Raw genomic sequence first — 27,688 nt, 5'->3', positions numbered from 1 at the left:
AGTGAGTTGGGGGCTGGGACAGAGGAAGTGAAGATAGCTGAAGTTAAAACAGGAACTCGGAACACACAGCAGTCCAAAAGCTGCCGCTAGCAACAGGTGCCTGAGCAAAAAGCAGCCAGTTTGCCAGCAGGAGCTGGTGAGCCCTTTAAGGTAAGAAAACTGAGTGGGTTTTGGGAGTGGAAAGTGAGAAACAACAACAAAATGTCGGGTTTTGGTAGGCAGACAACTCCTTCCTGACCCAGTTTGTGTGAGCTGATAGCGCTGGGCATTTGCTTCTCGGTCTGTTCTTTGGTCATTGTTGTTGCTTTTGTATTTGAGGCTCTGAAGAACAATGTCTCCAAATCAACTAGCATGACTGCGCTAAGTGTAGTAGGCCCCTATTTGTGCTGTAGTGAATGTTTTCAAGGGAGAAAAAATGGGACAAACTAAAGGGTTGAGATCCTACTCTGGCTGATACTCGTCTTTATAGAGGGTGTCTGGAGCCTTGTGGTGTGAATACAGTCTGTGCTTTGTCATGGTTCCCAAGTTGCATGGTGGGTGGCTTTGGAGAGTAGGTGGTTGACAACCATTTACAGCAGTATTTAAAACCCTGAACAACTTGCATTTGAGCTAGCTGCTCAAATCAGCTGCCCTGTTGAACAACCCTGTGATAGCTGGTTATTGCTGCTGCCTTATCATTAACAAAAATGAGGCACAAACTTTAAAAATCTTTGGAGTGAGAGATGCTAATAAATTAGGGAGGGGAAAAGGAGATGAAAGGTATTGTTAGATTGTGCTATGTTGTTCCACATGTGCCTTCCTGCTTCCCCTGCTTCTATTTGCAGTTAGCTATATTGAGTTTGTCATAAGATTACCGTCAGTGCATACAAGCACAGCAGAGTATGTCACAGAGCTGCTGCGTTCCGGAGTAAGACAATTTTATTTTTTTTTCCTTCCCCCTGAGACATCCTGGGGAAGGCCTAAAGCCAGATCTTCACAGTAAATCTGCCTTGGTCCTAAATCCTCTCCCTTAGCTAACTAACTGGCTTTTGTTTAACAAAAGAAAGACTCATCCCTTCTGTGCTCTTTTAGTTTCTGCTGTCTTTGCTCCCTGGTCTTAGAGTGCTGATTCTCTAGACAATTGGTAAGGGCAGCGTGAGGCTGAACTGAACACTGCACTCTGCTGAACTGGAAGGTTATTATTCACTTAACAGCTTTTTGTGTTGTACAATTAATTACTCATTCAGCATAAACATTTTGCTTGCACAGAAAGCAACTCTCCTGGGCTCTTGGGGCGAGTTTGTAGGCTACTGTATGGTTGTGGGACTGTGGAATTAGTGCTGTTGAGAAGTACATAATAAAAGTGTGCTGTCAAATGAGGATCCACCACAAAGCTGTTCTCTTCCCTCCTGTTGGTTTGTTCACAGGTTTATGTGATGTTTGCAGTGGTGTGAAACATGGCCCAGCAGCCCAGTCTTTGCTGCACATTCTGTTCAGTCTTTCTGCCCCAGTGAAAAGCTGCTCTGGGCGACAGTAAGAACAATTTGGGGCTCCTCAACACCACAGGCAGTAATAGGTGGTGGGACGTGAGAACTCTGCTGAGAATGATTGCTCTGTTGTATGGGGGCAGTCAAGCCATGTAATCTTTCTTCTGCCTCTTATTTTGTAGAAACTGTTGTTTGGGAGGCGCTTTTTTGTCACCTTTTTTCACAGTCACCTTGAAAATGAAATGCAGGAGTTTTAGATTTCACATTACTTTAACTTCCTCTTCCTGGGCCCATCACTTCCTCCAGGCCTCTTTGGACAGCCTGTACAAGCCGAACTACCGCAGCTTCAGCCTTTTCAGCCCTGAACACTTAATTATTTTAGCTCCATTTCCTGTTTTTACCATATAACAGACCTAAACACCACACAGTGTACTGTACCAGCACTGTCAGACCAGCGTACAGCTTTTCTGTGAACCTTCTCTACCACACTAGGCAGTGATTAAAAGGTTGGAAAACAGACAAGAGAATCGAGGAGTCCGACCTCAGGTAGATAAGCATTGTATCATGGTGGCAGAACAAGCCACAGCCTCTGGTGGTGTGCCGTGACTGTGCTTAACAGAAGGGAGCTTAAAGCAGGGAACAGTCTCCCACAGCACAGAAAATTAATCTATGTTGGAAAAGCAGAATCTGGTAGTTGGATGCTAGCACTAATTTACATTAAAATAAGGTGTGCATTTTAACTGTAGAATCTATGTGCATGAAAACTGTGGTTTACACTTAAAATCCCTATGTGTTTTGCTGAAAGAGGTGCTGGGGCTCAAGAGCAGCTATTCTGGGGTGCCCTGTGCTGTATGAGGGACAGAGAGTTCAGCAGGGCAGATAGCCTGCAAGGGTCCCTTCCAGCCCAAGTTACGCTTATGACTGCTGTGGTCTGATATGCCCACATGCCAAGCTCTGGGTGATACTGTGTCCTCCTTGTGCAGATGTGGAAAGCAGTCGTGGGACATGACGTGTCCATGAAGGTTGAGGCTCAGGGAGACGACTGGGACACTGACCCTGATTTCGTGGTGAGTGTCTGGTGTGGTAATCCGTAATATCGGTGGTGGTGCTGTAAAGGGTTCACTGGCCCTAGACATATGCTGGTCAACTCGACCAGGACTTGGGGTGAGGCATGGCATGCAGCACCGCTGGCTGTGCAGGATCAGCCAAGTCTCACCAACCCCTCACAGGTACTGCCAGGTCATCTGTCTAAGCCATTTCTGACCCATACCTATGTCTCCAGAACTTCCTACATCAGTGTACCCCACATCTGACTACAAGTAGTAGCGCTTAAGGAGTATAGAATATTCAGTTTCTTTTAAACCTGCTCCCTGGTAACTTCACTGAGTCCTCCCCACAACTTACGTTACAAAAAATAGCAAAGACTTGCATTTTCTCTTTCCCACACTGTTTGGAATTTACAGGATTCCAGCATTGCCCTCATTTTTTCCAGACAGAAGAATCCCACTCTATTTATGGTCACCCTGTGCAGATGCACCTCCATGCCTCTGAATAGTCTTGTTTTCTATGCAGTCCAGTTCTCTAGGTGAGGTGTGGGAACCCCATGCATTCACACAGTGTCACGATTTTCATTTTCTATTTGATTCTCTATTCCTTTCCTAGTAAGTCACTCACACTTCGGCTTTTCGGCCAATTCTGTGTTTGCTACTCTTCTACATAATCGCACATAATTCCGTATTTCGTACTTCTTCCTGAATGGTAAATATTTTGGAACCATTGTTGTGCAGATATAATTCAGTGTTTTTTTTTTTCCATATGCCTTCCTTTTGTACTTATTAACACTAACCTTCATTTACAGTTTTATCACCCACTGACTTGGCATCACAAGACTTTCCTGCACTGCTTTGTCTCCTGTATTTGGTTAACCTAGACAGTCCTTTACTATCTCAAGACTTTGACATGTCATTCTTCATACCCTTTTCCTAAACTTCTTAGAAAAGCAGAAGTCCTGCTCCTTCTGGTGCCAAAGAGCGGCAGCCATGCTTTACAGCCACAGGTCTCTCTGAGCTCTGCCGAGATTCTGGTTTCCTTTGCAAGATACATTTCTTGCTGGACAGCCTCTTCCGTTACACAAGAGTCCTATGTTTTTGAGGTTCACTCTTGCCTAGTTATTTCCAGTAAGAAATTCTAGTTTGGGACAGAAAAGCAAGTCCCCTCCTCAAAGTTCCAAATTGTTAATACTTAAAGAAAATCCTAGGCTGTTAATTTTTTTTTTTTTTTTTTTTACTTCATTTCTTCTCTTTGTGGAAGCATTTAAAATAACCCTCAACAGAATAAGGCTTTGTATTAATTTTTTAAATTCTGTTTTGTATGTACATATTTTTAGCTTTACCTTCTACTAGGTAAGTGTTTATCGATCCTTCAATTTATCAAATACAAAGAAGACAAAACAAGTGCTGTTGGAACAAAGCTGAGGCAGAGCAGCGGACCTTGAGCGAAGAGCTCACTGCAGCGCTCTTCCAGCCTTTTCCCAAACGACGGGTTTCCGCAGCATTTCTGTTCGCTAGCTGCTCCCCGAGGAGGAGGGACGGGGCTCCCCGCAGCCCCGCGCCCTGTCCCCGCGGGCCCGCCGGCCCCGGGCGCCCGGCCCTGCAGGCCGCGGCCGGTCGGGATGGGGCGCCCGGGCCCCGGCCGTCCCCGCTGGGCCTTGCCCGCCGCCCGCTTCCCGCCCGCGCCCGGGAGCCGTCCTCGTCTCTTCGCTCGGCCCGGGACGTCCGGGCTCGCTCGGGGCCCGGCCTGGCCCGGCGGAGCTGCGCCGAGCGCCGTCCTCCGGGAGCGCGGCGCCCGGGGCGGGGGGCAGAGCCCCGTTTTTGCGGGGCGGGGGCGGGCGGGCCCCGCCGACCGCTGACGGCTGCGGTTCGCTCTGCAGAACGACATCTCCGAGAAGGAGCAGCGCTGGGGAGCCAAAACCGTCGAGGGCTCCGGGCGCGCCGAGCACATCGAGTGAGTGCGGCCCGGCGGGGCGCGAGGGGCGGTGGGCGGGCGGCCCGGGCCGCGCTGCGGCTCCGACGGGCATCTGGGGACCGGGACCTGCGGGCGGGCCGTTACCGCGGCCGGGTCCCCGTCCCGTGAGGGGGAAGCGGCAGCGCTGGCCGAAGCCAGCCAAATAAGGGGCTCGCTGCGCAGCGGGGCCGCGGCGGGGGCGGAGCGGCCCGGGGGCGTGGGGGGGCGGGGGCTGGGCCACCCTCCCGTGGGGCGCGGGGAGACAGCTTTGCGGGCGGCGCGGGCGGCCTGGCGGCTGCCCTCGGGCTCGTCCCCCGCGGCCCCTCTTCTGGGGCTCCCGGCGTGGGGTGCACCTCCGGCCCCGGCAGGGGAGTGGAGACCTCGCCCCGGGCGAGGAGCGCCTCGGGGCCGCGCTGCCTTCCCCCGCCCCGGGGGGCTGCGGGCTGCCCGGCGGGGCTCTGCCGGCTGCGTGCAGGCTCTGGGCTTGAGCTGTGGGTGTTGCACCAGAGGCAACATTCGCAGGCCGCCTTCGATGCTGCGAGGGGTTAGCTTTCAAGTACCTCCAGACGGCGGCTGTCCCTGTGGCAAAGACTTTCTGCTCCTTCCCTGTCCGAAGCTGACCCTATCCAGCAGCTCCCTCGGTACATCCCAGTACCGCCCTGCACAGTGGGGCTGGTGCAGCGCACACAAAAGGGAAAGTGTGGGCTCCCATTGAGGACGGGGTATAGCCTTGAGTGGGGGCCTGTGCGATCCCACGGGGACTTGCCCTGACTCTCTCTGTCTCACCAGCATCCATCAGCTGAGGACCAAGGTGTCGGAGGAGCATGACGTCATCAAGAAGAAGGAGCTGGAGACTGGCCCCAAGGCCTCCTATGGCTATGGGGGCAAATTTGGAACAGAGCGGGACCGAATGGATAAGGTAACACTTGTAGAGGGCTTCCTTGGGCCTCAGTGGAAAAGGCTTTTTCTCATAAAGGAAGGAACGTCCCTGTTTCCTGGCCTGACCCTAGAGGGAGAGAATGGAGAGCTGGCAGGGCTGCACAGATTCACACATACCTAGCCAGCCCATAATCTGTCTCCAGGATCTGTTTGAACCCATTTGTATAACTTGCCTCTGCAACTTCCTTGCAATACTCCCCTTTGCTGTGAAGAAGGACTTTCTGTGGCTTATTTCAAACCTGCTGCATAAGAATTAAATTAGGTGCCTCCCTGCTTGTGCTTGGAGAACTAATGAATAATAACTCCCTCCTCACATTCTCCATCACAGACCTCTGTCACATCTCCCCAGGATGAAGCCCTAGTTCATATTCTCTGTTCTCACGTCAAACCTGGTTTGTGTTTTCTGGTAATCATCATCACGCTTCTTCCTGTACCTTTCAGCATTTGATACTTCTTTTTTTTCAGAAGTGAGATGGTAAGATTGCAGTAGTATTCAATATATGGGGTCACTGTGGGTGTGCCTGATACCAGGATGGCAGGGGGAGAAACAGACATTTCCAGCAGGCCAAAATGGAGCAGCCACACTCAGACCCTTCTGCTGGAGCAGAGTGAGGATGTTTTTGTTGAGCAACTCTTCGGCCTTCATCTGGTCTTACCAGGATGTTGCAAGCACTCAGCCTCTGGCTCTTCTCCTGAGGAATGTGTGCAATAGCTGGCCATACCGCCTCCAGCAGGGAGCAGCGGGACCCTGGCCTGGCCTGTAGTAGGCATAAAGGGTGATCCCAGCCAGGTCTGCTGACCCTCACTCTCAGACACAGAAAATAGGGAGCAGGTGCCAGACCTGCTGCCTGTGGGTTTTCAGTTGTGCATGCCTATCCATCCTTTTCTCCTCAGTTTCCTCATGTGAGTATCCACCACTCCACTGGCATTCAGGAGCAGCAGGTATTCAGCATCCCACAGTTTGCATGATGAGCTGGCAGTGGGGCCGGTTGTGTCGGGTAGCTGCCCTTGAAGCTGCATCACAGGTCTCAGAGCAGAGCTGGTACTGGCAAAGGCTCTGCGGAAGGCATCACCACCACCAGGACAGACAGTTTGGACCTGTCACCTCACGGCCGCAAGCATCTCGGCCGTGGGGCAGAGCAGCTGTGTGGTGCCTATGTCTCTGTCCCCGCTGCCAGTCTGACCGCGGGTGCTCATGTCATGCTGTCTCTCTTTTCAGTGCGCAGTGGGCCACGAGTATATTGCTGATGTTGGGAAGCACTCCTCGCAGACGGATGCAGCCCAGGGCTTTGGGGGGAAGTACGGAGTCCAGCGGGACCGAGCTGACAAGGTGTGTTGGACAGGGCAGCTAAAATATGTGCTTGCGGCCTGTGCTCAGTGCTGCCTGTAAAATACTGTGCTATCTTAGGATTGTGGCTGCAGTTTTCAAAGTGCTGATGGGTGCAGGTCTAGGTATGCCATGCACCACACTCTCCACTGAAGCATGCAGCTCACCTCCTGTGTGCAGGATGATGACTGATGACAAATTGCAGGGCACTTGTGAAGGTTAACTCTCTGCATGCTTGCACTGTTCTGTGTTTTGGGGGCTGTGGTGTTTTACATCTCCAAACCCCCAAGCTGTGCTATGCACAGTGACTGGCCCTGGCAGGACTGGATGGGGACAGCCGTCCCTCCCATGCACATCCTGGCGTGAGATGCTGCCCAGCTGCCTTGCATCATGACGGGGTGTGGGCTCAGGATTGTGGCCCTCTTACCTGGAGTGCATGGGCTTGAGGGCCCATTCCTGTGCACACTGCCAGATGGACAGCAGGGGTGGTGTGAGAGGCTAAGGAGGCCTCTACCAGCTGAGGAGGGGCCAGGCACCTGCATGTTGCAGCACGAGGCAGGGAGCAGGGTCCCAGCCCAGACCCTGGGGGAGGGAGGGTGGGTGAGACCTGGCTTGGCCCTCAGGACAACTGACATTCCTCCCCTTCTTTTTCCAGTCAGCACTGGGCTTTGAATACAAGGGTGAGGTGGAGAAACACTCGTCCCAGAAAGGCAAGTCCATGTGTACGCATGGCCCCTTGACACTTTGTCCAGCTTCTCTTCTGCTCCCAATATCCTGTGCTGTCTGCTGTGGCACAGTCTCCTTTATTATCCCCCCCCTGTCACTTGTTTCAGATTCCTGTTCCCAGTCAGTCACCCTTGCGGCCCCATTCTGTGCTGTCCTATCACCACCCTTCTGTTGTGCATTCCTCTTGTCTCTGTGTTTTGCTTTGACGGAAACCACGTCATGGCTGAACAGAGAAGACACCCCCCCACCACGCACCCCCATGTATATCCTCTAAAAGTCCTGAGCAACTGCTCCAGAGGGAACCCAAGCACTGTAGGACGTAAGAAGTGATTTCTGAAAAAGCACTCCTGAATTCTCTACCCATTACACCCAGCAGTGCAGGGGGACAGGGAATAGGGGTTGTGGTCAGTTCATCACATGTTGTCTCTGCTGCTCCTTCCTTTTCAGGGGGCAGGACTCCTCACACTCTTCCCCTGCTCCACCGTGGGGTCCCTCCCACAGGAGACAGTCCTCCATTAACTTCTCCAACGTGAGTCCTTCCCACAGGCTGCAGTCCTTCAGGCACAGACTGCTCCAGCATGGGTCCCCCGCAGGGTCACAAGTCCTGCCAGCAAACGGGCTCCATGGACTCCTTTCTCCACAGATCTGCAGGTCCTGCTAGGAGCCTGCTCCAGCATGGGCTTCCCATGGGGTCACAGCCTCCTTCGGGCATCCATCTGCTCCAGCGTGGGGTCCTCCACGGGCTGCAGGTGGAGATCTGCTCCACCATGGACCTCCATGGGCTGCAGGGGGACAGCCTGCCTCACCATGGTCTTCACCAGGGGCTGCAGGGGAATCCCTGCTCCAGCGCCTGGAGCACCTCCTCACCCTCCTTCCTTGCTGACCTTGGGGTCTGCAGGGTTGTTTTTCTCACATGTTCTCACTTCTCTCTGCAGCTGCAGTTTCTGTGCCCCAGCAACATTTTTTTTCCCTTCTTAAATACATTATCCCAGAGGTGCTACCACTGTCACTGATGGGCTCAGCCTTGGCCAGCAGTGGGTCTGTCTTGCAGCTGGCTGGCATTGGCTCTGTCGGACATAGGGGAAGCTTCTAGCAGCTTCTCACAGAAGCCACCTCTGTTGCCCCCCCGGCCACCAAAACCTTGCCATGCAAACCCAAGACACTTGCCCTCTCAGCCTGCTGTGTCTCCTGCAGCCCATGGCCTTCAGGTTCTCTTGTTGCCATGACCCATGCTTGCCATGTGCACCCATTCCCATGGGCCCTCATCCTCAGTGGCCCTCATGGTGCTCCCTGCCATCCACTCTGTCCCCTCCAAACCCCTTGCTTTTTCTAGTGTTTTCGATTGTTGCTGCTGCTCTTCCTCCTCCCTGGTGCTCCTCCCCAGTGCTGCTCCACATTTTTACCCCCTCCCCTCACCAGCCCCATGCTCAGGGCAACATTTCACTCCATCCATCATCTCAGATTACTCCAAGGGCTTTGGTGGCCGTTACGGTGTGGAGAAGGATAAGGTGGACAAAGCGGCAGTGGGATTTGACTACAAGAGCCAGGCAGAGAAGCACGACTCTCAGAAAGGTGAGCTGGGGGGGGGGGGCAATGCAGCAGGCAGTGTCAGGACTGGAGCTTGGGACTATGCCCACTGGGGCTGTGGGGCACTGTGCTTGGTTTTTTGCAACCTGCTGCATGAATGGTGGAAAAGCTGTGGGGAGCTGTTGGGTGCCCACTGCTTGCAGCAACGGAATGGGTCAGGTGAGGAAAGCCATTGCACGATGCATGACTGCTGGAGAAAGTTCAGGCTAAATGAAGAGGAGCAGCAGATTTCTATGGGCACAGGGATCTCCTGGGCGCATGGCACCAAAGGAAGGGTACAGGGGAAGCCCAGGCAGGTGCTAATAGCAGGTGGACTGTCCCAGGGAGGAGGGAGGGCTATTGCTGCTGCCACCAGTGGGGAAATCTGACCTTGCTCCATGTCTTTCTCCAAGTCCTGGGAAGGGAAATCTGTTGCCCCTGTGAGGACAACCTGAGCTCACGGCGCTGCCACTTTTCTCTTTCCCTCCCTTGTCTGTTCTCTTCCATGCCATGATCTGGATCCCTGTGGCTGAAGACTATTCTGTGGGCTTTGGTGGGAAGTTTGGAGTGCAGAGGGATCGTCAAGACAAGAGTGCCCTTGGCTGGGACCATCAGGAGGAAATGCAACCCCATGCATCCCAAAGAGGTACAGCAATGCTGCCAGACATGGCAGCACAATTTCCATGGAGCACATGTGGACCTAGAGCTAGTGGTTCACACTTGACAGAGATCCAGCTGCTGAAAACTGAATGTGTATAGCATGTTATGGAGCAGCTGGGACATTGTGAACCCACAAAGTGCAAGGGTAAACTCTGCCAGAGTAGGTGCATGCTTGGATCAGTGGGGTACATTGACTGCAAGTCCCTGAATCAGGCTTCCCAGATTATACTGCACTTTCTCTGTGAGGTACATTCCTGATCATAAGCTCATTCAAAAGGTGAGCACATGGGGATGAGGCAAAACAAATTCCAGGAATGGCTTGACTACTGTATGTTTTACTTCAGTGAACAAGGCCCCATTGCACTCAAATGGCATGACTGACTTCTCACCCCAGTGCCTTGGAAGCAGATTTGCCAGCATATAGCACTGAACACCTGTGCACTTTGCTGAAAGGAATGAAGGATTAGTCTTAAAAGCTACTGTCCAGAGCATTCTGCATGTATTTTTCTCTATTTAGTTCCATATGTGATGAGAGGCAGACAAAGCTAACTCATTTCACTGGTCATAGCATACTGAAGTTGGAGGTACACGCAGAATATAAAACATCGTAAAATAGTTTCATTTTTTTTCCATACAGACTATGCCAAGGGGTTTGGAGGCCGTTACGGAGTCCAGAAGGACAGAGTAGATAAGGTGAGACTGCATGCTACAGCCTGCAATTGCTTCTTGCTAATCACTGCTCTGCACTGCTGCAAAAGAGACTTGCCAGATGGAGATGAGGTCCCACTGCTCAGTGCATAACTATTGCAAGGGTGAGAGAACTGGCCCAGTGTAAATACCAGAGGGTGCAGAGGAATGCAGCCTGGCGTGACCATAATGAAGGAAGAAAAAGTTTTTTCTGTTCTCAGCTGCTTTTGAATCATTCCACTCTTGGACTGAACAGTCATACACCTGCTTTCTTTTAGGGCAGAATTTAATAGCAGAGCCAGTGAAGAGCTTTCTAAGGACGTCACACTGTGGCCTCGTGGATATCTAGTACCATTTGAGATAGTGGCGTGTTCTGTCTGGCTGCTTGCCATCACTCCTACAGGCCCTGTGTGTACTAGTACCGTCAGGACGAGCAGTGATAGCTCCTTGGAGATTAAATTTTGTGAGAGTGCAGCCTTGTGAGAAGTCTGAGAGGCCACAGGCTATTGCACCATGCAGGAACTGTCTCTTAGACAGGACAGGTGCTGGATCAGACTGAAGGCCCATCTGGTGTGAGGTCCCCGGCACTGACTGGTAGGTGATAATAGTGCAGAAAGCAGTATGCATACAGAGTGGTTGTTGCCTCGGACTGCCTCCAGCAGGAAGGTGATACCACTGTGGCTGCCATTCCTCTAGCTGTTCTTACTAAAGGGATAAGGTTTGTTAGCTGTCACACCCACACACAAACAAGGCTTCCCAGAAGCTGGCTTAAATCTTTGGTCCCTCAAGTAGCCAACTTGAAGACCTCCCTGGTCTCTCCAGTATCTGATGCAGATCTATGGCCTCTCTGGTAGCTGGCTCCTTGTCCTTTTATACTACTCACCAGCTGGTATGGCTTTGTATATGAGTGACTGGCCCCATATCATTCCCCCTTAACTACTGGTGAAATCGGGCCATTCCTCATGGCACTGTCTGTAACCTTGTTTGTTAACCTTCTGGAGGTTTATCTGTCTTGTCCAGGAGTTTCTTATGGTCTGTTCACTTAGCTAAATCTCAGGCCAAAGCCTAGTCATCTGCTTGCAAACCTTAACAAAACCCAGCAGGGATGGGATTGGCAGGGATCAACCTTGCATGAGAAGAGGTCATCCAGTTCGCTGGTTCAAGTTTTCTGTGTGGGCTGAAACCAGGCAAAGGCTCATATACAGTCAAAATGCAAAGCGTCTCAGACACTTGAATCAACATTGTGCTTTGGCAGGCCACCCTGCAAGCTTGATCAGGAAAGGGGATCTTGCCAGTGGATGATGGTCTGCATGGATGGGGAAAACCTAAAAGATGAGAATCCTGGATGGTGGTGGGGCTTTGCGGCATTTGGAGGAGGAAGCGAGGGTGCCTTCCCTGAACCACACTTTTTCTGCTAGGGTCACAGTGTTGTGCCTGGTACAATACCAACATCGCCATACTCTGAAGCTGGAGGAAGCAGATAAGGACCTTTCTGCAGGGCCCTGAGCCAAGGAAGGACATAAACACATACCTGTAACCACCAAGCATGTTCCTTTCTATGCTGCATGTGTAGGCTGGGCCAGTAGCAGAGTGGGAATGGCATTCTGCCCATGGAAGAGATTAGCATGGTCTATGAATTTAACAACAGCAAATGGAGGTGCATGGTCAAAAGGCAAGGTATCATGTATGTGGCAGAAAAAGCATGCAAAATCAGATGAGCAGCTGTACAAAAGTCAGGGCTGTGGGTCATTGGAGGAGCAGTGTGCAGAGAGGGGATAAGCAGTTCTTATTAGCTCAAAGTGGAACACGAATTTGTGCATTTTGAGAATATTGGAGCATAATCAAAGATGGTAAAAATAAGGTTATTTGGGCAAGTACCTAAGTTCTTGATTGCCTGGTTTTTAGACACTGGAGTAGTGCTGAATTCATTGCTGCTGAGTAGAGCGCAATATACCACCAGGCAATCTTAACTCCTCTTTGATAAAGTTTTGAATACGAAGTGTAGGATTCAGCTCTCACACTAAGACTCCTAAATTTAAATGCTGTCGTATAAACAACATGTCCAAGTCTCTGCTGTGGTCTGTGTAGACCTGGTTCTGAGCCTGTAGTGCTGTTTGCCTGCTCAGCTGTGTTTTCTTTAAGGACAGCAGAGCTGCTCTCTGGGCTCCACTGACTGTAGTAGGAGCTCGGGCACCCAGCCCATTGGTGACACCTGCAGGTAGAACCCTAAAAGTAGCTGTATTAGTCTGAAACCTGGATCCTACCAGCAGTTTCCTCTTGGTATGAAATAGTTTTCTCATGAAAGTAGATGAACCCACTCTATCTCACTTTCTTTCTGCTGCAAACATCCCATCGATACTATTACCAGTTCAGCCATCTCTTCACACTTCATAAAGCTAGCGGTATCTCACATGTTCACACATGTTTTCACTTTGATGCTTTCTAGTCTAGGCTACTGTATACACATACTGCAGGCAACAACCTGCTGAAGGGACACACATTGTTAGTGGTTAGGCAGCTGCAGCTGTGCATCCAATAGCGAAGTGCTTCCATGCCTCATACCACTGGGAGTGCAGGGGACGGATGTATTGGGCCCCTGCACCTCAGGAAGTGATAGACTGCTGGGCATCCACTCAGCTATTTGCTGTGTTACCAGTGAGCGCTTCTGCCTTGAATGCCCAGCCTTGCTGTCCCATGCAGAAGTTGCCTTGCCACTGTGCAGCCTCCTCCGCTTGGCTCCATGTAGCCTTTTCAGCCCTTGGAGCACCACTCCTCTAGCAGCAGCAGCCCTTGCCGTTGGCTGGAGGGCAGCAGGCACTTCCACAGCACAGGGAGGCATCAGGAGAACAGGGCTGCAGCAAGCAGCCTCCACAGGGCTGTGGCAGTTGTACAGATGAGGACAGACACAGCTGGGAACAAAGCCTGCAGTCACCAGTAGCCAAACCCAGCAGGGTATCTCAGCACTGGCCTTGCCTAACAAGCTGGACACTTTATTCACTTTCTCTTGCAGAGTGCTGCTGGCTTTGATGAGATGACAGCTCCCACCTCCTCGTATGAAAAAACAAGACCACTGGAGGCAGGTGAGACAAGTGAGTACCAGCCCTGGGCTTGGTGGGAAGCTGTAGGACATGTGGTTCCTCTGTGGCAGCACACTGGCAGGCATGTGCTGTGGTGGGATGTGGATTTAACCTGTGTTGAGGGGCAGGAGAAGGTGGCTGAACTGCAAGTTCCTCTGGGAGAGGCAGAGGTCTGGGTTTCTCCTGGATTCTTGGGGTGGTAGAAGGGAGCCATTGGGCAGGCTTGATCAGCTCTCTTCTCTGCAGGAGCTTCCAGTGGCACCAGCAGCCTGCGGTCACGATTTGAAAACATGGCTAAGTCAGCAGAGGAGGAGAGCAGAAGGCAGGCAGAGGAGGACCGGGTGAGGCAGCAGGCTCGGGAGTGCCAGGCGGCTCGGTGGAAGGTGAGCCATGGCCATCTTGCCATGTCCTCCAAGGCTTGCGAAGCAGACTTTTCCTCAGGGCCGTGCAGCTCCGTGTCCTTCTACCTGATCTCTTTACAGTAACATCTTGCCTAAACTGCTTCCCTGCCACTACCAGGGATTGCCATTGAACTTCACAGCTATCACTGGATTTTCCCTTTCAGCACACTGATCAGGACGTGCCTGCACCCAGCCATGGCCCCCTGTGGTTTGGCCTAGGCTCCTTCTTGCCTTTAGACCCTGGCAAACACAGTGCAATCACAGCTCCTCAGTATTGCCATTCCAGCAGTCTGCATTCAGGGTTTTCCAAATGGGTGATTGCACCCAAACCCTCATGTTTACAAGACATCCTTCTACATTGTGCTGTTTCTGCATTCAGTGTGCAGATAACGTTTCACCAATAAAGCACTCCCTGAAACGTTCCCTCCTTGAGGCTACTTTCTGCAGAGCCTGTAGTCATTACAGGCCTGGTAGTGTCCAGTCCCTAGGGCAGGTTTATGGGAGCTGGAATAGATTTCAGCTGGAGGAAAACAGAGTTGCTCTGTGAGCTGGCACAGATTTCAGCTGAAAGAAAATTTTCTGAGTTGCTCTGTTGGGAATGGGAATGGACATTGCTCTGGATCACATTCAAAGGGATTGAGGGGATCTGATGACTTTTTTTCCAGCAATGATGGGAGCAGTGATGCGCTGCACAGCACCTTACACCATGAGATGGGCTCTTGGAGTGGGTCAATTCAGTGGCAGTACAGTGAGCTGTAGCTAAGTATGTGAGAGAGGTTCAAATACATGAGCCACGAGGGTCTTCACAGCAGTCCCAGGTACCAGTTCAGCACAGACCTAAAGGCTAAGCTGTTTCCCCATTGTGCAGAGGATGGTGCTCCATTTGTGTCATGGTAGCACTAAAGGCACCCTGCAGTGGAGGGGGCTCCTTTGTGTTGGGTGCTGTGCAGTCATGGGAATGCTCCCTGCAGTGGATGCTTTGCAAGTGACTTTCCTGTCACTTTCTCACTTCATGGCAGGAAGCAAAAAGGGAGGATGAGGAAACGCCACCCACTTTGCCACCAAGGCCGGCAGATCTGGGTGAAGAGCTGGGCAAGATCCCCAGCCAGGATCAGCCCACCTACAGTGAAAGTTTGGATGTTGGTGGAGACTATGAGGAGCTGCCAGAGCCCTCTGATTACTGTGACAGTACCAATGGAGGTGCTGACTATGAGGAGCTGCCAGCACCCTTGGGAAAGCTGGATACCAACTATGACCATGGAGGAGATGGAGGTGAGGACTATGAGGAGATCCTTCCTGAGGAGCCCAGCCAGAGCCAGCCCCACCTGGGTGAGTACTGTTGGAAAAGCCTATGTCTTGGGGAGCTCGTATCTGTCCACTCACCTCACTGGATGTATGGGGACCAACTCCAGAGGGAACTTGTATCCTGAAGGCTACTGTGTTCACAGTAGCAGCCCATGATGACAGAGACTTGGTTGTCTCCCACTCCCTTGCCTGGCTCTAAGGTGTGAGATCAGCTGCATGGGATGCTGGGCCAGGCAGCAAGTATTCTGCTGGAGCAGGACTGAGGCAGGAGGACCAGAGGGCTGCCCTGGGCTCTGAGGAAGCTGGACCTGGACTGATGTTCTCGGTGCACTGCTTCTGGGCAAGCAACTGCCAGTGCTGCACTGTGGCCTGGGAGTGCCCTCTTAATTCAGCCTGTTGCTCAAACAGCTGGTGCTCACAAGACCTGATCTGGTGGTGTCTAATGGGTGTGAGGAGTGCAGGGTAGTCTTCCTCCAAGCACATAAGCAAACTACACGGGCTGCTGTTGATGTTTCTGGCACAGCTTCACTGGTACTGGAGATGGTAAGTGGAGAGGCTGGAGTTATGTTGGGAGAGGAGTATGAAGAATCAGGACACCACCTCCCTCTTTGCAGAACGGGAGAGAAGTCATGCCTTGCTTTGAGCCATGGTACACCTCTCCCTGTTGATAGGGTTTGGATGTGATTCACCCCAAAGCTGACAGCTGGGTGGTACGTGGCACTGACCAGATCTATATGACTGCTTTCAGCCTCTTTCTCATCTGCTTGTCGTGTCTTCTGCAGGGGAACCGGGCAATGTTTATGAGGTGGAGAGCCCTGGGACCTGTGCAGTGGCTCTCTATGATTACCAAGGAGGTGGGTCTGCCATCCAGGCTGTGGGGAGAGGCACTGGGAGCTGTCTGGGGTGGTGCGACAGGGAGGTGGTGGCTTATACCATCAGCAGTGGTGAAAAGGTTTCGACTTGGTGGTTTAAATTTCTTGCTCTTGGAAAGCAGAATGAGACCTGACTTGTGAACAGAGAAGCTTCATATTTCATCTGTGAAATCTTGCTCTTTCTCTGCTTTATCTGTGTTGTTTGATGGGGGTTGGATGAGATGAAACTCTGAGGGGAGGGTTATCAGAATGCTTGTTCAATATGCTCCTCCTGGGGGGGGGTGGGAGGAGGGATGTAAAACCAGCTGTCTCTGGGGTTATCTTTGCATTCTGACTATCTTTTCTGAACAATTTTTGCAGATGGAGATGATGAGATTTCTTTTGATCCTGACGACACAATCACACACATTGAGATGGTTGATGAAGGCTGGTGGCGGGGGCAGTGCCGGGGCAAAGTAGGCCTCTTTCCAGCAAATTATGTGAAGCTTCTGCAGTGAAACCAGCATTATCCAAGCTGCTTCCTTCCAAACTTTTGCCTCTCTGCTTCAGCCTTTTACATGTTACTAGCTTAATTTGGCTCAGCATGGTGTGTCTACATGCAAGAAATACCAAGGAGCAAACTGGCAGTGTCTGAGGGAATGTTTTATCCTGTGCCCAAGAGGACTTTGGTTCCTGTTGACTTCCAGATGGGAAAGGTGGGGTGGTTTAACAGCATGTGAGTGCAATATAAGACATCTTTTCTACGTAGGCTGTCCCCCATGTCCCACACAGCAAAAGTGTGTCCATTCCTGTTCCCAACAGGGCAATTCGCAGAAAAGAAACACCAACTCTAATCAGTCAAGGCAGAAGGGACATGAGCTATGGGATCTTTTAAAGTTGATGTAGCCCTGGATCTCACCCTACCCAAGGGGCAAGGAAAAGAGCACTGTGATGGCCAAACTTGCCTTTGTTCCCAAGAAGGGTTTCCACTTGATACCGAAAAGCCAGTCAAAGAAACTCCCTAAGACTCGTATTGGAGTTTTAGAAAGCAGGCGTTCTTCATTGCAGCGCTGGATGCACGGGGGATAGTTCCACCTAGCGTGCATGCCACAGCTTTAGCACAAACAGGTTATATAGAATAAGTAATTGCTTATTAATCAGATTAGTATACATATACATAAAAACGACGGCAACCAATTATCATAGCACTGCCTACATCCGATCACGCGCAATGAAGGATCCATCTGAGACAAAGGGGTGCTTTTGTGACCACCGACCCATTTGAAGTTCTTGCTGGCTGTCCTCGAAGTCTTTATTCTTGTCCTTGTTCTTTGATCTTGAAGCTTAACGCAGTTTCAATCACATGTGATCAGTTTCAGCATTGTTCCCATTTAGCTTACAGGGGAACATCTTGTCATAAGAGCAAAGAACTGCAAAACTTAGGAGTACCTACCTCTGCTAGTTAATTGCTCGGCTATACTTTTGTCTGTTGTTTCAGTTGTAGCGTTAGTATAAGATTTCTAACAATTATTTACCAAATCTCACTTTTACAGTCACCTAGCAGCAAACCACAGCTGGTACAAAGTATTAAAACCACCCAAATATTTAGACGTGCCATACAGAACGTATGGAAATGTGCTATCAGAGGTGTCCGAGGGGCAGGGGGAGCGCCGGGGGGCGCCCCGAGCCCCGGAGCAGACTCGCTGGCAGGACTCGATAGGCGCGCGACTGACTGAATAGACGCTGGCCGGCCGGCCCCTTTGCCCTCCGGGCTGCGTTTGCGCTCCCTCTGCACGGGGCGAGGGGCTGTGAGGGAGCCCAGGGGAGGAGGAGGTGAGGCACTGGGGGGGGCGGGCCGTGCCCCCCCCGTTCCTGCTGGGCTCCGGCTGCGGGCCGGGGCTGGAGGAGCCGCAGGTGCGGGCAGTGAAGCTGATGGCGACGGCCCCTCCCTGGAAAGGGGGGGCTGCCGGGGGAGGGGCCGCGGCGAGGCTAGTGGGAGTCCGGGCAGGAGCTGAGCGGCGGCCGGGCTGCGGCTGCCACGAGGGAGAAGGTGAGCCGGGCCGGGCGTCCCTCGGACCGCGAATCCTCCCAGGCGGGGGTGGCCCAGGGGAGGTGGGGGTGGCCCAGGGGAGGTGGGGGCCGCCTGTGCCCAGGCCGGGGGGGGGGGGTCCTGGGGGCTTACGGGGGGCTGGGAGCACCGGGCCCCGCGGCGGGGCTGCGCAGTCGCCCGGTGGGTCCCGGGGAAAGCCCCGAGGAGGATGGCGGGGTCCGTGTCGGACGCGCGGAGCGGCAGCGGGGCCGCGCCGTGCCGTGCCGTAGCGCGCCAGCGGCGGCGACTGTCCGGAGCTGGGCGGCGGGAGCGCGCCGGAGCGGCCCAGACCGGCGCTGGGGGCTCGGCGGGGATTGCGGCTGCACTAGCGTGGGGGTGGGGGGGAACGGAAGCGGCGTCCCCTCGGGGTCAGGCAGCAGGGCAGGCTGCCTCCCGGGGCATGCCGGGAGCTGTAGTTTTCGCGGACTCGGCGGCCGGGCAGCAGCGCGGCTCTCGGGCGCGGCGTAGTCCGACCAGGTCAGACTCAGGAGCGTTGCCGGTTTCGCGTGGTTTTCCGCGGGCTTCCCGCTGCGCCCGCTCCCCGACCAGCCGTGCGGACGCGCTTCCCGGGCGCATGCGCCGTGCTTCGCGTGGGGCAGCCCGACGTTCGCTCGCCGGCTCCGGCCCCTCCGGCGCAGGCGCGGTCCTCGGGAGCAGCGTGGCGACGCGCAGGGCGCGGGTGGCGGCGGCAGCGGGCGAGCGCCGGGACCGCGGGTGAGGCGAGCGATCCCCTCCGGCGGGGGCGGCGGCGGGGGCGGTGGGTGCCTCCTGTCCACTGGCCGCCCGGGGCTGGCGGGACGGGAAGCTGCGAAGCGGCCGCCGCGGCAGGCTCCCGGTCCGCCGGAGGCGAGCCGGGCCAGGGCAGCGCCGGGCAGGTCCCCGAGAGCCGACAGAAGGGAAGAGGGGACGGAGGCGGGCACCCCCCAGGCGCGGCCAGCGGGCGCCTCCCCGAGTCGCCGGAGCTCCCCCGGCCCCGCTCGGCCCGTGCGGCTGCCCCCAGCTGCAGCCCCTCCCCTGAAGCCTGTGCTGCAGCCGCAGGCAGCCCCCGAGCCCTGTCGTGAGGGCGGCAAGCTGGCCCTCCGGTGTTCTCGAGTCTCCCTTAAGGCGGGTGCCGTTAGCAGCGGCGCGGGGAAGGAGCGGCGTCCGTCCGCGGAAGCCCCTGCGGACGGAGGGGCTCCGTCCAGGGCGGAGCTGCGGTAATAACGGTCGCTGCTGCCTCTTTCCCTCTGCCAGAGGCCACGCCGTGAGCGCGGTTCTCTCTTGTTCCCTCTTTGGTTTTCTTGTTTTCCGGGTGGCTGGGCCCGGCTACCCACGGGGGTGCTTCGTCTGGGGGGTTTGGGGTGGGGGCCTGGCCGTGCCGCTGATGGCGGGGAAATAAAGCCTGAAACGGCAATCGAGAAGTGGCGCCCTGCCTGTGCTGGGGCTGCCCCGCAGAGGCGTGGGGCCGGGCCCTCCACAGGTCCCAAGCGCTCCCCGAAACTATGTGTGGGGCCCCGGCGGTGCAGGGCTGTGGGGTGGCGACGCTTGGCGTCGCCCATGGGTGCTGTAGGGTCAGAAATGGAGAACAAGTTTTCTGTTCCTGGGGCTTGAGGACAGGCTCGCGTGGCTGATGTGGGTGCTTGGAAACAGACCGAGCTGCCCAGCTTTGGGCCCAGAAACAGAGGTCCGGCCCTGCGTGTTTGGGCCTTGAGAACAGGCTCAGCAGCCGGGTGTTTTGGCTCCCAAATGGGCCCCCAGTCAGCTGGTGTGGGGGCCAAAAGCGGGAGCCGGCTTGGCTGGTTTTGCAGGCGGGTGGGAGGGTGTTGGGGGCTGCGGGGGGAAGCGGGGGGTGGGCAGGGTGCGTGGACCCTCCCCGGAGATGGGGGTCTGGTTGTGTCGGACGCCAAAGTTCGGGAGGCCGGCACGCAGTGGGCCGAACTCAACATCTGCAGTGGTCTGTGGGGGGAAAGGCGCTTTTCAGACCCCATGTGCCCTCTTGGACTCCAGCTCTTCTTTCTGCACTGCTCAGAATAGTTGTTAAGTAATTAATTGCCCAAACTAACGGATATTTACTTGGCATGTAACTCTGATGTTTAATCCTAATGCTCCAGTTTTGACAGCAGTTGATATACAGCCTTGTGGAAAGCCCAGACCGTTGCACGTAGCTGGAGCTTGTAAGGAGAAGCAGCTGAAATCAGCCGGAGCTTCAGTGCGGAGCTGGGGCTTCAACAAGCCAGAACTGTAGCAAGCGGGAGCTGGAAAGAGGTGGGGTGTCCACTGTCTGGAGCGTGCATTAGCCAGAGGCAAAAGTACCTGCGGCTGTAACGAGCAGAAGGTGCGATTAGCTGGAGCATCTTTTCGCTGGAGCGTCTGTCGGCCGGACTGCGCTCCCAGCACGGCCGAAGAGCGGCCGGGCGCAGGCAGGGCTGTCCGCAGCAAGCAGCTCCGAGCAGCGGGGAGGTGAGTTGTCCTTCTGCCAGCAGGGAGCCCAGCCTCTTCCCTCGGGGATGCAATCCACGCCATGCTCCCCTCTCTGCGTGGAGGGTCTTGCCCGGTCCGTTCCCGCAGGCAGAAGCGAGGTGGGGGTCCCCCGGCTCTCCTGGGGCAGCCCCCCCGCAAGGGGGCGCGGGCGAGGTGTCGTCGTCCCCTCAGTACCAGGCAAAGGGGAGAGAAACCGGCCAGCAGGAGCTCCTGGGGTGCAGAGCCCTTCCGGCAGAATCTCCCCTGTCTTTTCACCATTGGCTGGGTGTGACAAGTAGGTTCGTTTCTTTGTCTCCTCTTCTCCCAGTGTCACCTTCCGCGTCACACGAAGAAAATCCTGCGTGGTCAATTCCGCTTGCTGCTCAGGTAATCGCACGTATCGGGCTGGGGGAGCGGAGAGAAACGCTTGTGAGTTCGAGGGCACTACAGATGCTCCACGTTAAACCCACAGAGAAGGCAAATTTGCTGCTAGTGCAGAAAAGCTGATGGAAAAATTGCTGTTAACAGATCATGCCCTGTTCCTGAACTGGTCCCTTGATGTGTTTTTGTTTCAGGTGAAGGAATGAAATTTCCTGTCTGGTAAATTCAGAGCTGCCTGTTAGCTTCTTCAGGGTCGAGTGTTTCTCTTCTCTCTGTTCATGTTGATTTTATGGGCAAGTTGGAAATAGCCTTTTACTTTTTTATGTATAACTGAATTTTTAGGAATATGTGGTGTCCCTGTAGTTCATTTTTGAGCACCTAGATGCCAGTAGAAATGTAATGAGTGAAACATGATGGGAACTGGTACTTAAACTTGATTTTTATTTGTTGGGGTTTTTTTTTTCTTCTCCATTAAGAGTGTTGATGGCATGTTGTCCCGTGGCACAATCCCCATTTCGTTCAGTGGAGTCTTCAGTCTAGGACTTTTAAGTAAAAAAGTTTGTCCTTCCAAAAAGGGGCTAGTCATTCCTAGGACCGAGGCATAGACTTGGAGAGTCGCTTAAGTATGTGATCGGAATTAAAGCCAACTTTCAGTTGAAGTTGCTGCTGTTGGTCTTTGCTTTCATTGATTTCTCCACCACTCCCTCGTGGTTGGGAGCTCTGAATCGTAACGTTTTTCAGTCTCTAACACATTTCCACCCCCACCTCCCAAAAAAAGGAGAGGCAGCGTCTAAAAGTTAATTAGTTTCCTCACAAATGCGTGAGTACATAAAATTTGAGTTATGATGATTAAAACCATAAAAATGACGCCAGTCTTGCAGATCTGGACTATTTCTGGACAGGCGTTCATCACACACAGAAGTCGTCAGGGTACGGATCACCTGCGCTTCATGCTCTGACAAGACAAAATGCTGAGGCAGGGATGAGCTCTGAAAGAAAAAAAAAAAAAGGAGGATACAGGGTCATGGTTTTGTTGTGGTGTTGTTTGTTTTTAGAGAGTGCAATATTGACTGGTGCCAGCCTGCAGAGCTCTTCTGCTGCCTGACCTCTCCTTCTCTTTCATGGCTGTAATTGTCGTTTGGATAATTGTAGAAGAGCAGTTAAGTTACTTGCCTCTGTGAATGTGCTGGTAATACCAGGAAGGCAAATGCTTGAACCAGTAGTGAATAACTTGGCTACAGGTAGAATTTCTAAAGGAAGAACAGCAGCAGCAACAGGAAGCAAATAGCAAGTGACCAAAAACTTGCGTGTGTCAAACGTATCAAAGCTTTATTGCCGAATGTTGTTTGGCAATACGTTCCCAATGGCTTTTTTTGGTAAACATAAATTTTCAGGAAGTTCAGGGTTGCGTGTGGCAAAACGTGTCCCTCTGCGTCTGCGTCCTGCTACGTAAATAGCATGGGTCAATGGCAAGTCCAGTGGCAGGGCTGCTGTTCCCTACTCTCGACGTTGTCTTAGTAGTGTTGCAGCATTTGGACCTTAACGGACGGGCTGAGGAATGGAAGGAGAATGCCTGTTTTCTGTAAGGGCTCAGAATGCCAACCCTCTTCTCTGCCTGCCGCTCCCCTGTGCGTGAGATGAAGTTGTTTTATTTTTCTCCCTTGTTCCTGGTCTAAATATTTCTGGAGCTGTTGCTGCTGTGGGTTTGCAGTTGGTGTTACTGCGTTTTTGTAGTGTCCTAGTGATGGGTCATTTCTGCTGTGGCGAAGCGTCGAGGTACGGTTTTCGGTGTAAAGCATCAGAAACTACGTTCACTACAAACCGGTAACTCGCAGCGCAGGTGAAACTGATCTGGCGCGTGCAGCTGTGCTTGCAGGGATGCTTGGTGGCTCCTCATCAAAACAGAGGGCTGTGTGCGTGGACATCCGTAGGGTTGCACTCTGGGTCTGAGAGCGTTAACGTATTTTTGCAGTTGGAAGGTGGAATGGAGCGTGTGCCTGTTAAATCTCAGGGCAGTCAAAAGCTAGGAGGGACCCTGAGCGGGTTTGGTGGCACAACTGTGGTTTTAAAAGATCTTGCCCGTTTGGAGCAATGGACTGGAAAAAAATGATTCCTTTTTTGCAACAAGGCAGTTCACAAGGACAGATGTGTTGCTGTGCTCTTTAGCAAAAATACTCAACTTGGGACGTATAGGTTTGATGGAGCCTTGGCTGTACTAAAGCTTAAGAAAATGTATGTAGGTCTCTGGGTGTGTCACCTGCGTGTATCTAGGAAAGTGAGTTCTTGTGAAAGTAAAGTTGCCAATGAGTCAAAAAAGAAAGGAGAAAAAAAAAAAAAAGGCATAGTTGTCTGAAAGATGCAAAAGCTCTAGTGGCCTGTGTCAACAACTGTACTGAAGATGATGCAAAAATACTTTTTCCTCCGCTCAGTCATACTGTCTTCACAAACCTTCACAAAAAAAAGGCAGCTTTGCGCTAATGTGTTGGGTTTTTTCTTCTCTCAGCTGGATGTCAGCTGGCACCGTTTCGTTGTGGTTGCCCTTTCTTCTGCCGTGACAGTACGAGACAGAGGGAAAGATTCCGTAGTGGCCTGCAAGTACAAGGTACGCCTACGATGTGTGTCTGCGTTTTTGCAAAGGTACTTGCGGTATGGACTTTAACATTGAGAGTGTGCCAACTCTCCTTCTACTTTTTTTAACGTGAAATATTTTAACAGAAATACTAAAAATAAGTTCTGTTCTGGAGCATGTTACACCTATACAAAGCTTACTTCCCTCAGTTTATTTTCTCTTCCTGAAAGCATAATCATCTGTTTCTGTGTGCTTGCTAGTACATGATACTGTGAAAATAATTTTGTACTAAAAGAGGGAAGAAACTGTTCGTAAGAGTTCAGGTGTTCAGAAGAAACAGACTTTGTTTTCATGATAAAAGCTTTATGCTTTTACAGTCAATGAGTTTTTTAAAATATCTTATAGTAGTACTCAAAAACGTTACGGAGATAATTAGCATCTGTACTAAAAGCAATCAAGGTCAAAGAAGAGACGGGGGACAAAACAGGACAAACGGGCATCGCATCTGTGTGTTTCCCAGGCTTTCCCAGGAAGCATTAGCAGCCTTGTAACTAGTGACAGTGAGCCCTGAGGTGTTTTTGATGAGTTACTGCTTCAGGAATGTATTTTTTCCTTTAACCTACAGTGTGTAATTTTGACTTCAGTTGGAAAGAGATTTTCCAAAATGGAAGTCTTTCTCACTCAAAGAAATTTTGTTTTAGGAACTTCCCATCAGAGTGGATCTTCAGAGGTGATTGACTTGACAGTAGAAGTCATCAGTAACAAGACTTTTCACTCTCTTTAAAAAAAAAAAAAAAAGTAAAAAAAAAAAAGTCCAAAGACCCAAGCACAGCCCATCTTCCTAAAGTTGATGGCATCACTGGTGTTTGGTTTCTCAGTTGTAACAGTCGAGATAACATGAAAACGTGTTACTCTGCCTGCTTCAGTACTGCCAAAAGCATTAGGAAATCCACCAGTGCTTTTTAGTAGTCTGAGGTATTGCAGCACTGGGGATTTTACAAACTGACTTGCATTGTTTAAACTGTAACTGCCAAATAGCTGTAGTATATGATGTGTTAGGTGTATGTAAGCAGTTAGGTATTTTTCTAAACGTTTAAAAAGAGAGGCAACTGAATGTTATGGGTTTTTTTTCCTGATGTTTTGACGGAGTGCTCTGAAGTACTTTCTGTCTGGCTTTCAATGGTGCATTTCCCTGGCAGTTCAGTAGCGCCTCTCTTGGGCAGCTCAGCTGGCCAGGTGTCCCTCCACATTATGCAACACGCACAAAACCCCCTAGTCCCATTATAACTGTGTACTTTGGAGAGGGATAATTTAACGGTACGAATTCAGAGCTGTGCAAGTTAAGGTAATGGGAAAGGGAAATCAAATACTTTTACAGTATAAGTGTTTTCATTGGATGTATATAAACATGGGCACACCTTTTTAGTGTAAAGTGAATTACTGAGATTTATTCTTTATTTTTCATTTTGCTCTTTGAAGTTTTCCACTTCACTTTCAGCTTTATTCACCAAACAAGCAAGATGCAAAGCAGCAGCAGCAGTGCAAGGGCTGTAGCTGTTGTGGTGGATCCATAAGTGTAGATTCTGATTGCGTACGACCTCGTCCTGCAGCCTCCCAGGGTTATCTCCCTGCAGCAGTGCTGTAAGGAAGGAAGGAGACAGTTTTCCAACACCGGCAAGAGTGTTTACTTGTATGCTAAGAAGGTGTTCAAAATGGTATCGATTAGCCTAAATGCTGATTTTAAGTGTTCAAATTGCTCTTAACTTTTAGAGGAGGTGATGTATTTCGAGCTGACCTTTTTTACCTGGAATCCTCCTTTAGCTCAGCGACTCTTCTTGTGCACCCCCAGCCTCTGCTGGCAGGGCGGTATGAGAAGCTGGAAGGTCCTTGACTTAGTATAAACACTGCTTAGCAACAACTACAGCATCAGTGTGTTGTCAACATTATTCTCATCCTAAATCCAAAATGGCCCTGTACCAGCTACTCAGAAGAAAATTAACTTTATTCCAGCCAAAACCAGGACAACCCCAAACCCCCTGATTCTGGGTCTGCAAAGGAAAAATACCAAACAAATTTGGGACTCCTGGGAAAGCCAAATCCGCCTGGATTTGCGCAGCTGGAAAGCAAAAACCCCACCCCATTTGCGTGCACAAACCACAACCAAAAGATCACCCCTTTTTATGTTGTGGAAAAGCACTGAAACACACCCCAAACTGAGTATTTTGAAAGAGCAAAAAAACTCCCCAGTTTGGGGAAGACGGGGGGTGAAGCACAGGCAGTTTGAGGGGCGTTGCTGGGGGTCCTCCCAGCGTGGATGATCTGGTGTGGATGCTCTGTTGCGGGTTATCCCAGGTGAGTTACCTGCTGTGGATCATCCTGGGTGGACTCCCTGGGGTAGGTCATCCCCACCTGTGTCCCACCATGCACCTTTGTACCCTCACCTACCCTCTCCCCAGCGTGTGTTTCTCCCCCATATGCCCCCCGCTGCTCCAGCCCACCCCCTTCACCCATTTGAGTTTCTAACCCACGCGAGTTGTTTCCCCCTGCACCCCCTGCTCTCCTATCTCCTGCTCCCCACCGCTTCCTTTCCCTCCTCCATATTCCACACCACCCCCTCCACGCCCCCATCATCTGTCAGCCTCCAGACCCCTGGTGTGCTGCCTGCACCCTGTTCTCTGTCATTCTTTATTTTCCTTTTCCTTACAAGTTGTTGTTGTTTCTTTTTAATGATGATTAAACTGTTTTCGTTTCAAGCCACGAGTTTTCTCACTTTTGCCCTTCCGATTGTCTCCCTGTCCCGCTGGGGGCAGGGGAGCGAGTGAGCAGTCTCATGGGCCTTCGTTGCTGGCTGGCGTTAAACCACGACACGAGGTGAGTTGCAAGCCCTGCCTGGCTAATGCTGGAGGCTCTCTATGTTCCTCCTGCCATCTCGACGGGCCGTCCTTGTTCTTCATCGCCGCTTTATAGTGAGTGCCTCTCGCTCTGTAAGCAGCAGTACTGGGGCCGTGTTGCAGGCGGCAAAGGGCAATTGTGACGCTTGCTGGCAGGAGCGGCAAGGAGTGCAGAGCTACGCTCCTGTAGGGAGCAAAGATGGAACCTCGAGGGCTCTATGGTCCTCTGCTGAGGACATCTAATATCCTGACAGGCCTCTTTGCTTTCCCTGCTTCATGTCTGATTACTTTGCACGCTGGAGGGCAGGGCGGTAAGTAACACCGTGCAGCGTCTCTTCGATAAGAGACAAGCCCTGCGCAAGAAGCCTTGCGTGTGTGCAGGATTAGGAGAGCAGTGTTCTGATAGCATGGAGGTGCCCACCCCGACCGAGCCCCAGGGTCGCCGGGGTATCGCTCGCTTGCAGGTGGGCCGCTCGCATCTGGTGCGCTGGGCCGCAGCCTTTCCTGCCGAACAGAGCTGCCCCTCTGGCACGAAGCAGCTTTGGGTCTCTTGTGGCCTGCCTTCAGGCTGTCAGCTGAACCAGGCGTTATTTTTTGTTGTAAATCTCTTGCCAGTGTCTGCTGACTGGCTGCTGTCGCTCCCGCAACCCTGATGCCACATGCAGAGGGATACAGCAGTCCCTGGGTCTTGCTCCAGGGGACACCCCCCTTGTCGTCCCCCCCCCGCCCCCAAGTTGCAGGTTCCCTGTGCTGCTTCTCCTCTCTAGATAATGGGGTGGGGGGGCAGGGACAGAAGCGGGCCACCCGAATTGTCTGTTCTTTGCACTTGACTGCTGTAAACGCTCCAGCCCCTCGGGTGCTTTTTGGAAGGGAGGCGATGAAGAGGCCTGCCCGGGCTGCGAGTGGGGAAAGGGCAGGGCGACGTCAGCCCTCTGCCCCCAGTAAGGAGTTGCCGCCTGCGGCTGGTCTCTACTGGGCTGAGCTGTCAGTCATCCCTCACGCAGCTGACGCTCAGAAGAGGATCTTTGCGGGGGTGCGGATTCTGCTGCCCCGTGACCGAAGGTGGGTACGGACGTTGGGGAGGCGCGCATGCGCGGTGGCGTGTGTCGGTGGGCTCCTGGTGACGGATAACCGAGACGCGGTAAGGCATCTCGATAGGCGCGCATGCGCAGTGGCGGACGTACGGCGCTCGCCGCTGTTGCCTGGCAACTAAAGCACATTATGGCAGCTCGTCATGCGCGCTGCGCCTCGTACGTTGCACGGCACTGTTGCCTGGCAACCAAAGCTCGACACGACGCCTTGATAACCACG

General features: G+C 52.6%; 1 protein-coding gene across 6 annotated transcripts; it reads left to right on the top strand.

Annotated features, from left to right (window-relative positions):
• Positions 1-26,075, top strand: LOC126044511 (hematopoietic lineage cell-specific protein-like). Of its 6 annotated transcripts, XR_007507690.1 has the most exons (17): positions 2-150; positions 2,450-2,533; positions 4,396-4,469; positions 5,259-5,388; positions 6,628-6,738; positions 7,391-7,445; positions 8,923-9,033; positions 9,563-9,673; positions 10,325-10,380; positions 13,385-13,463; positions 13,698-13,834; positions 14,872-15,181; positions 15,940-16,011; positions 16,390-16,484; positions 20,188-20,536; positions 20,865-20,923; positions 23,421-23,505. XR_007507690.1 is itself a non-coding variant. In XM_049814268.1 (16 exons), the coding sequence occupies exons 2-16, from the start codon at positions 2,450-2,452 to the stop codon at positions 24,218-24,220; spliced, it is 1,557 nt and encodes a 518-aa protein (XP_049670225.1). In that variant the 5' UTR covers positions 1-150; the 3' UTR covers positions 24,221-25,099. The 6 variants fall into 6 exon arrangements, 4 of the variants coding, with proteins under 4 accessions (XP_049670225.1, XP_049670226.1, XP_049670224.1 ...); XM_049814268.1 differs by lacking the exons at positions 20,188-20,536; positions 20,865-20,923 and adding an exon at positions 24,188-25,099 and having other exon boundaries at positions 1-150; positions 23,421-23,519; XR_007507689.1 differs by lacking the exon at positions 23,421-23,505 and having other exon boundaries at positions 20,865-21,680.
• Positions 26,076-27,688: the final 1,613 nt, after the last annotated feature.

The sequence above is a fragment of the Accipiter gentilis genome, chromosome 11 (assembly GCF_929443795.1).
Source record: "Accipiter gentilis chromosome 11, bAccGen1.1, whole genome shotgun sequence".
NCBI lineage: Eukaryota > Metazoa > Chordata > Aves > Accipitriformes > Accipitridae > Astur > Astur gentilis.
Note: the sequence above shows the minus strand (reverse complement) of the source record. Positions and strands in the feature narration are given on the sequence as shown.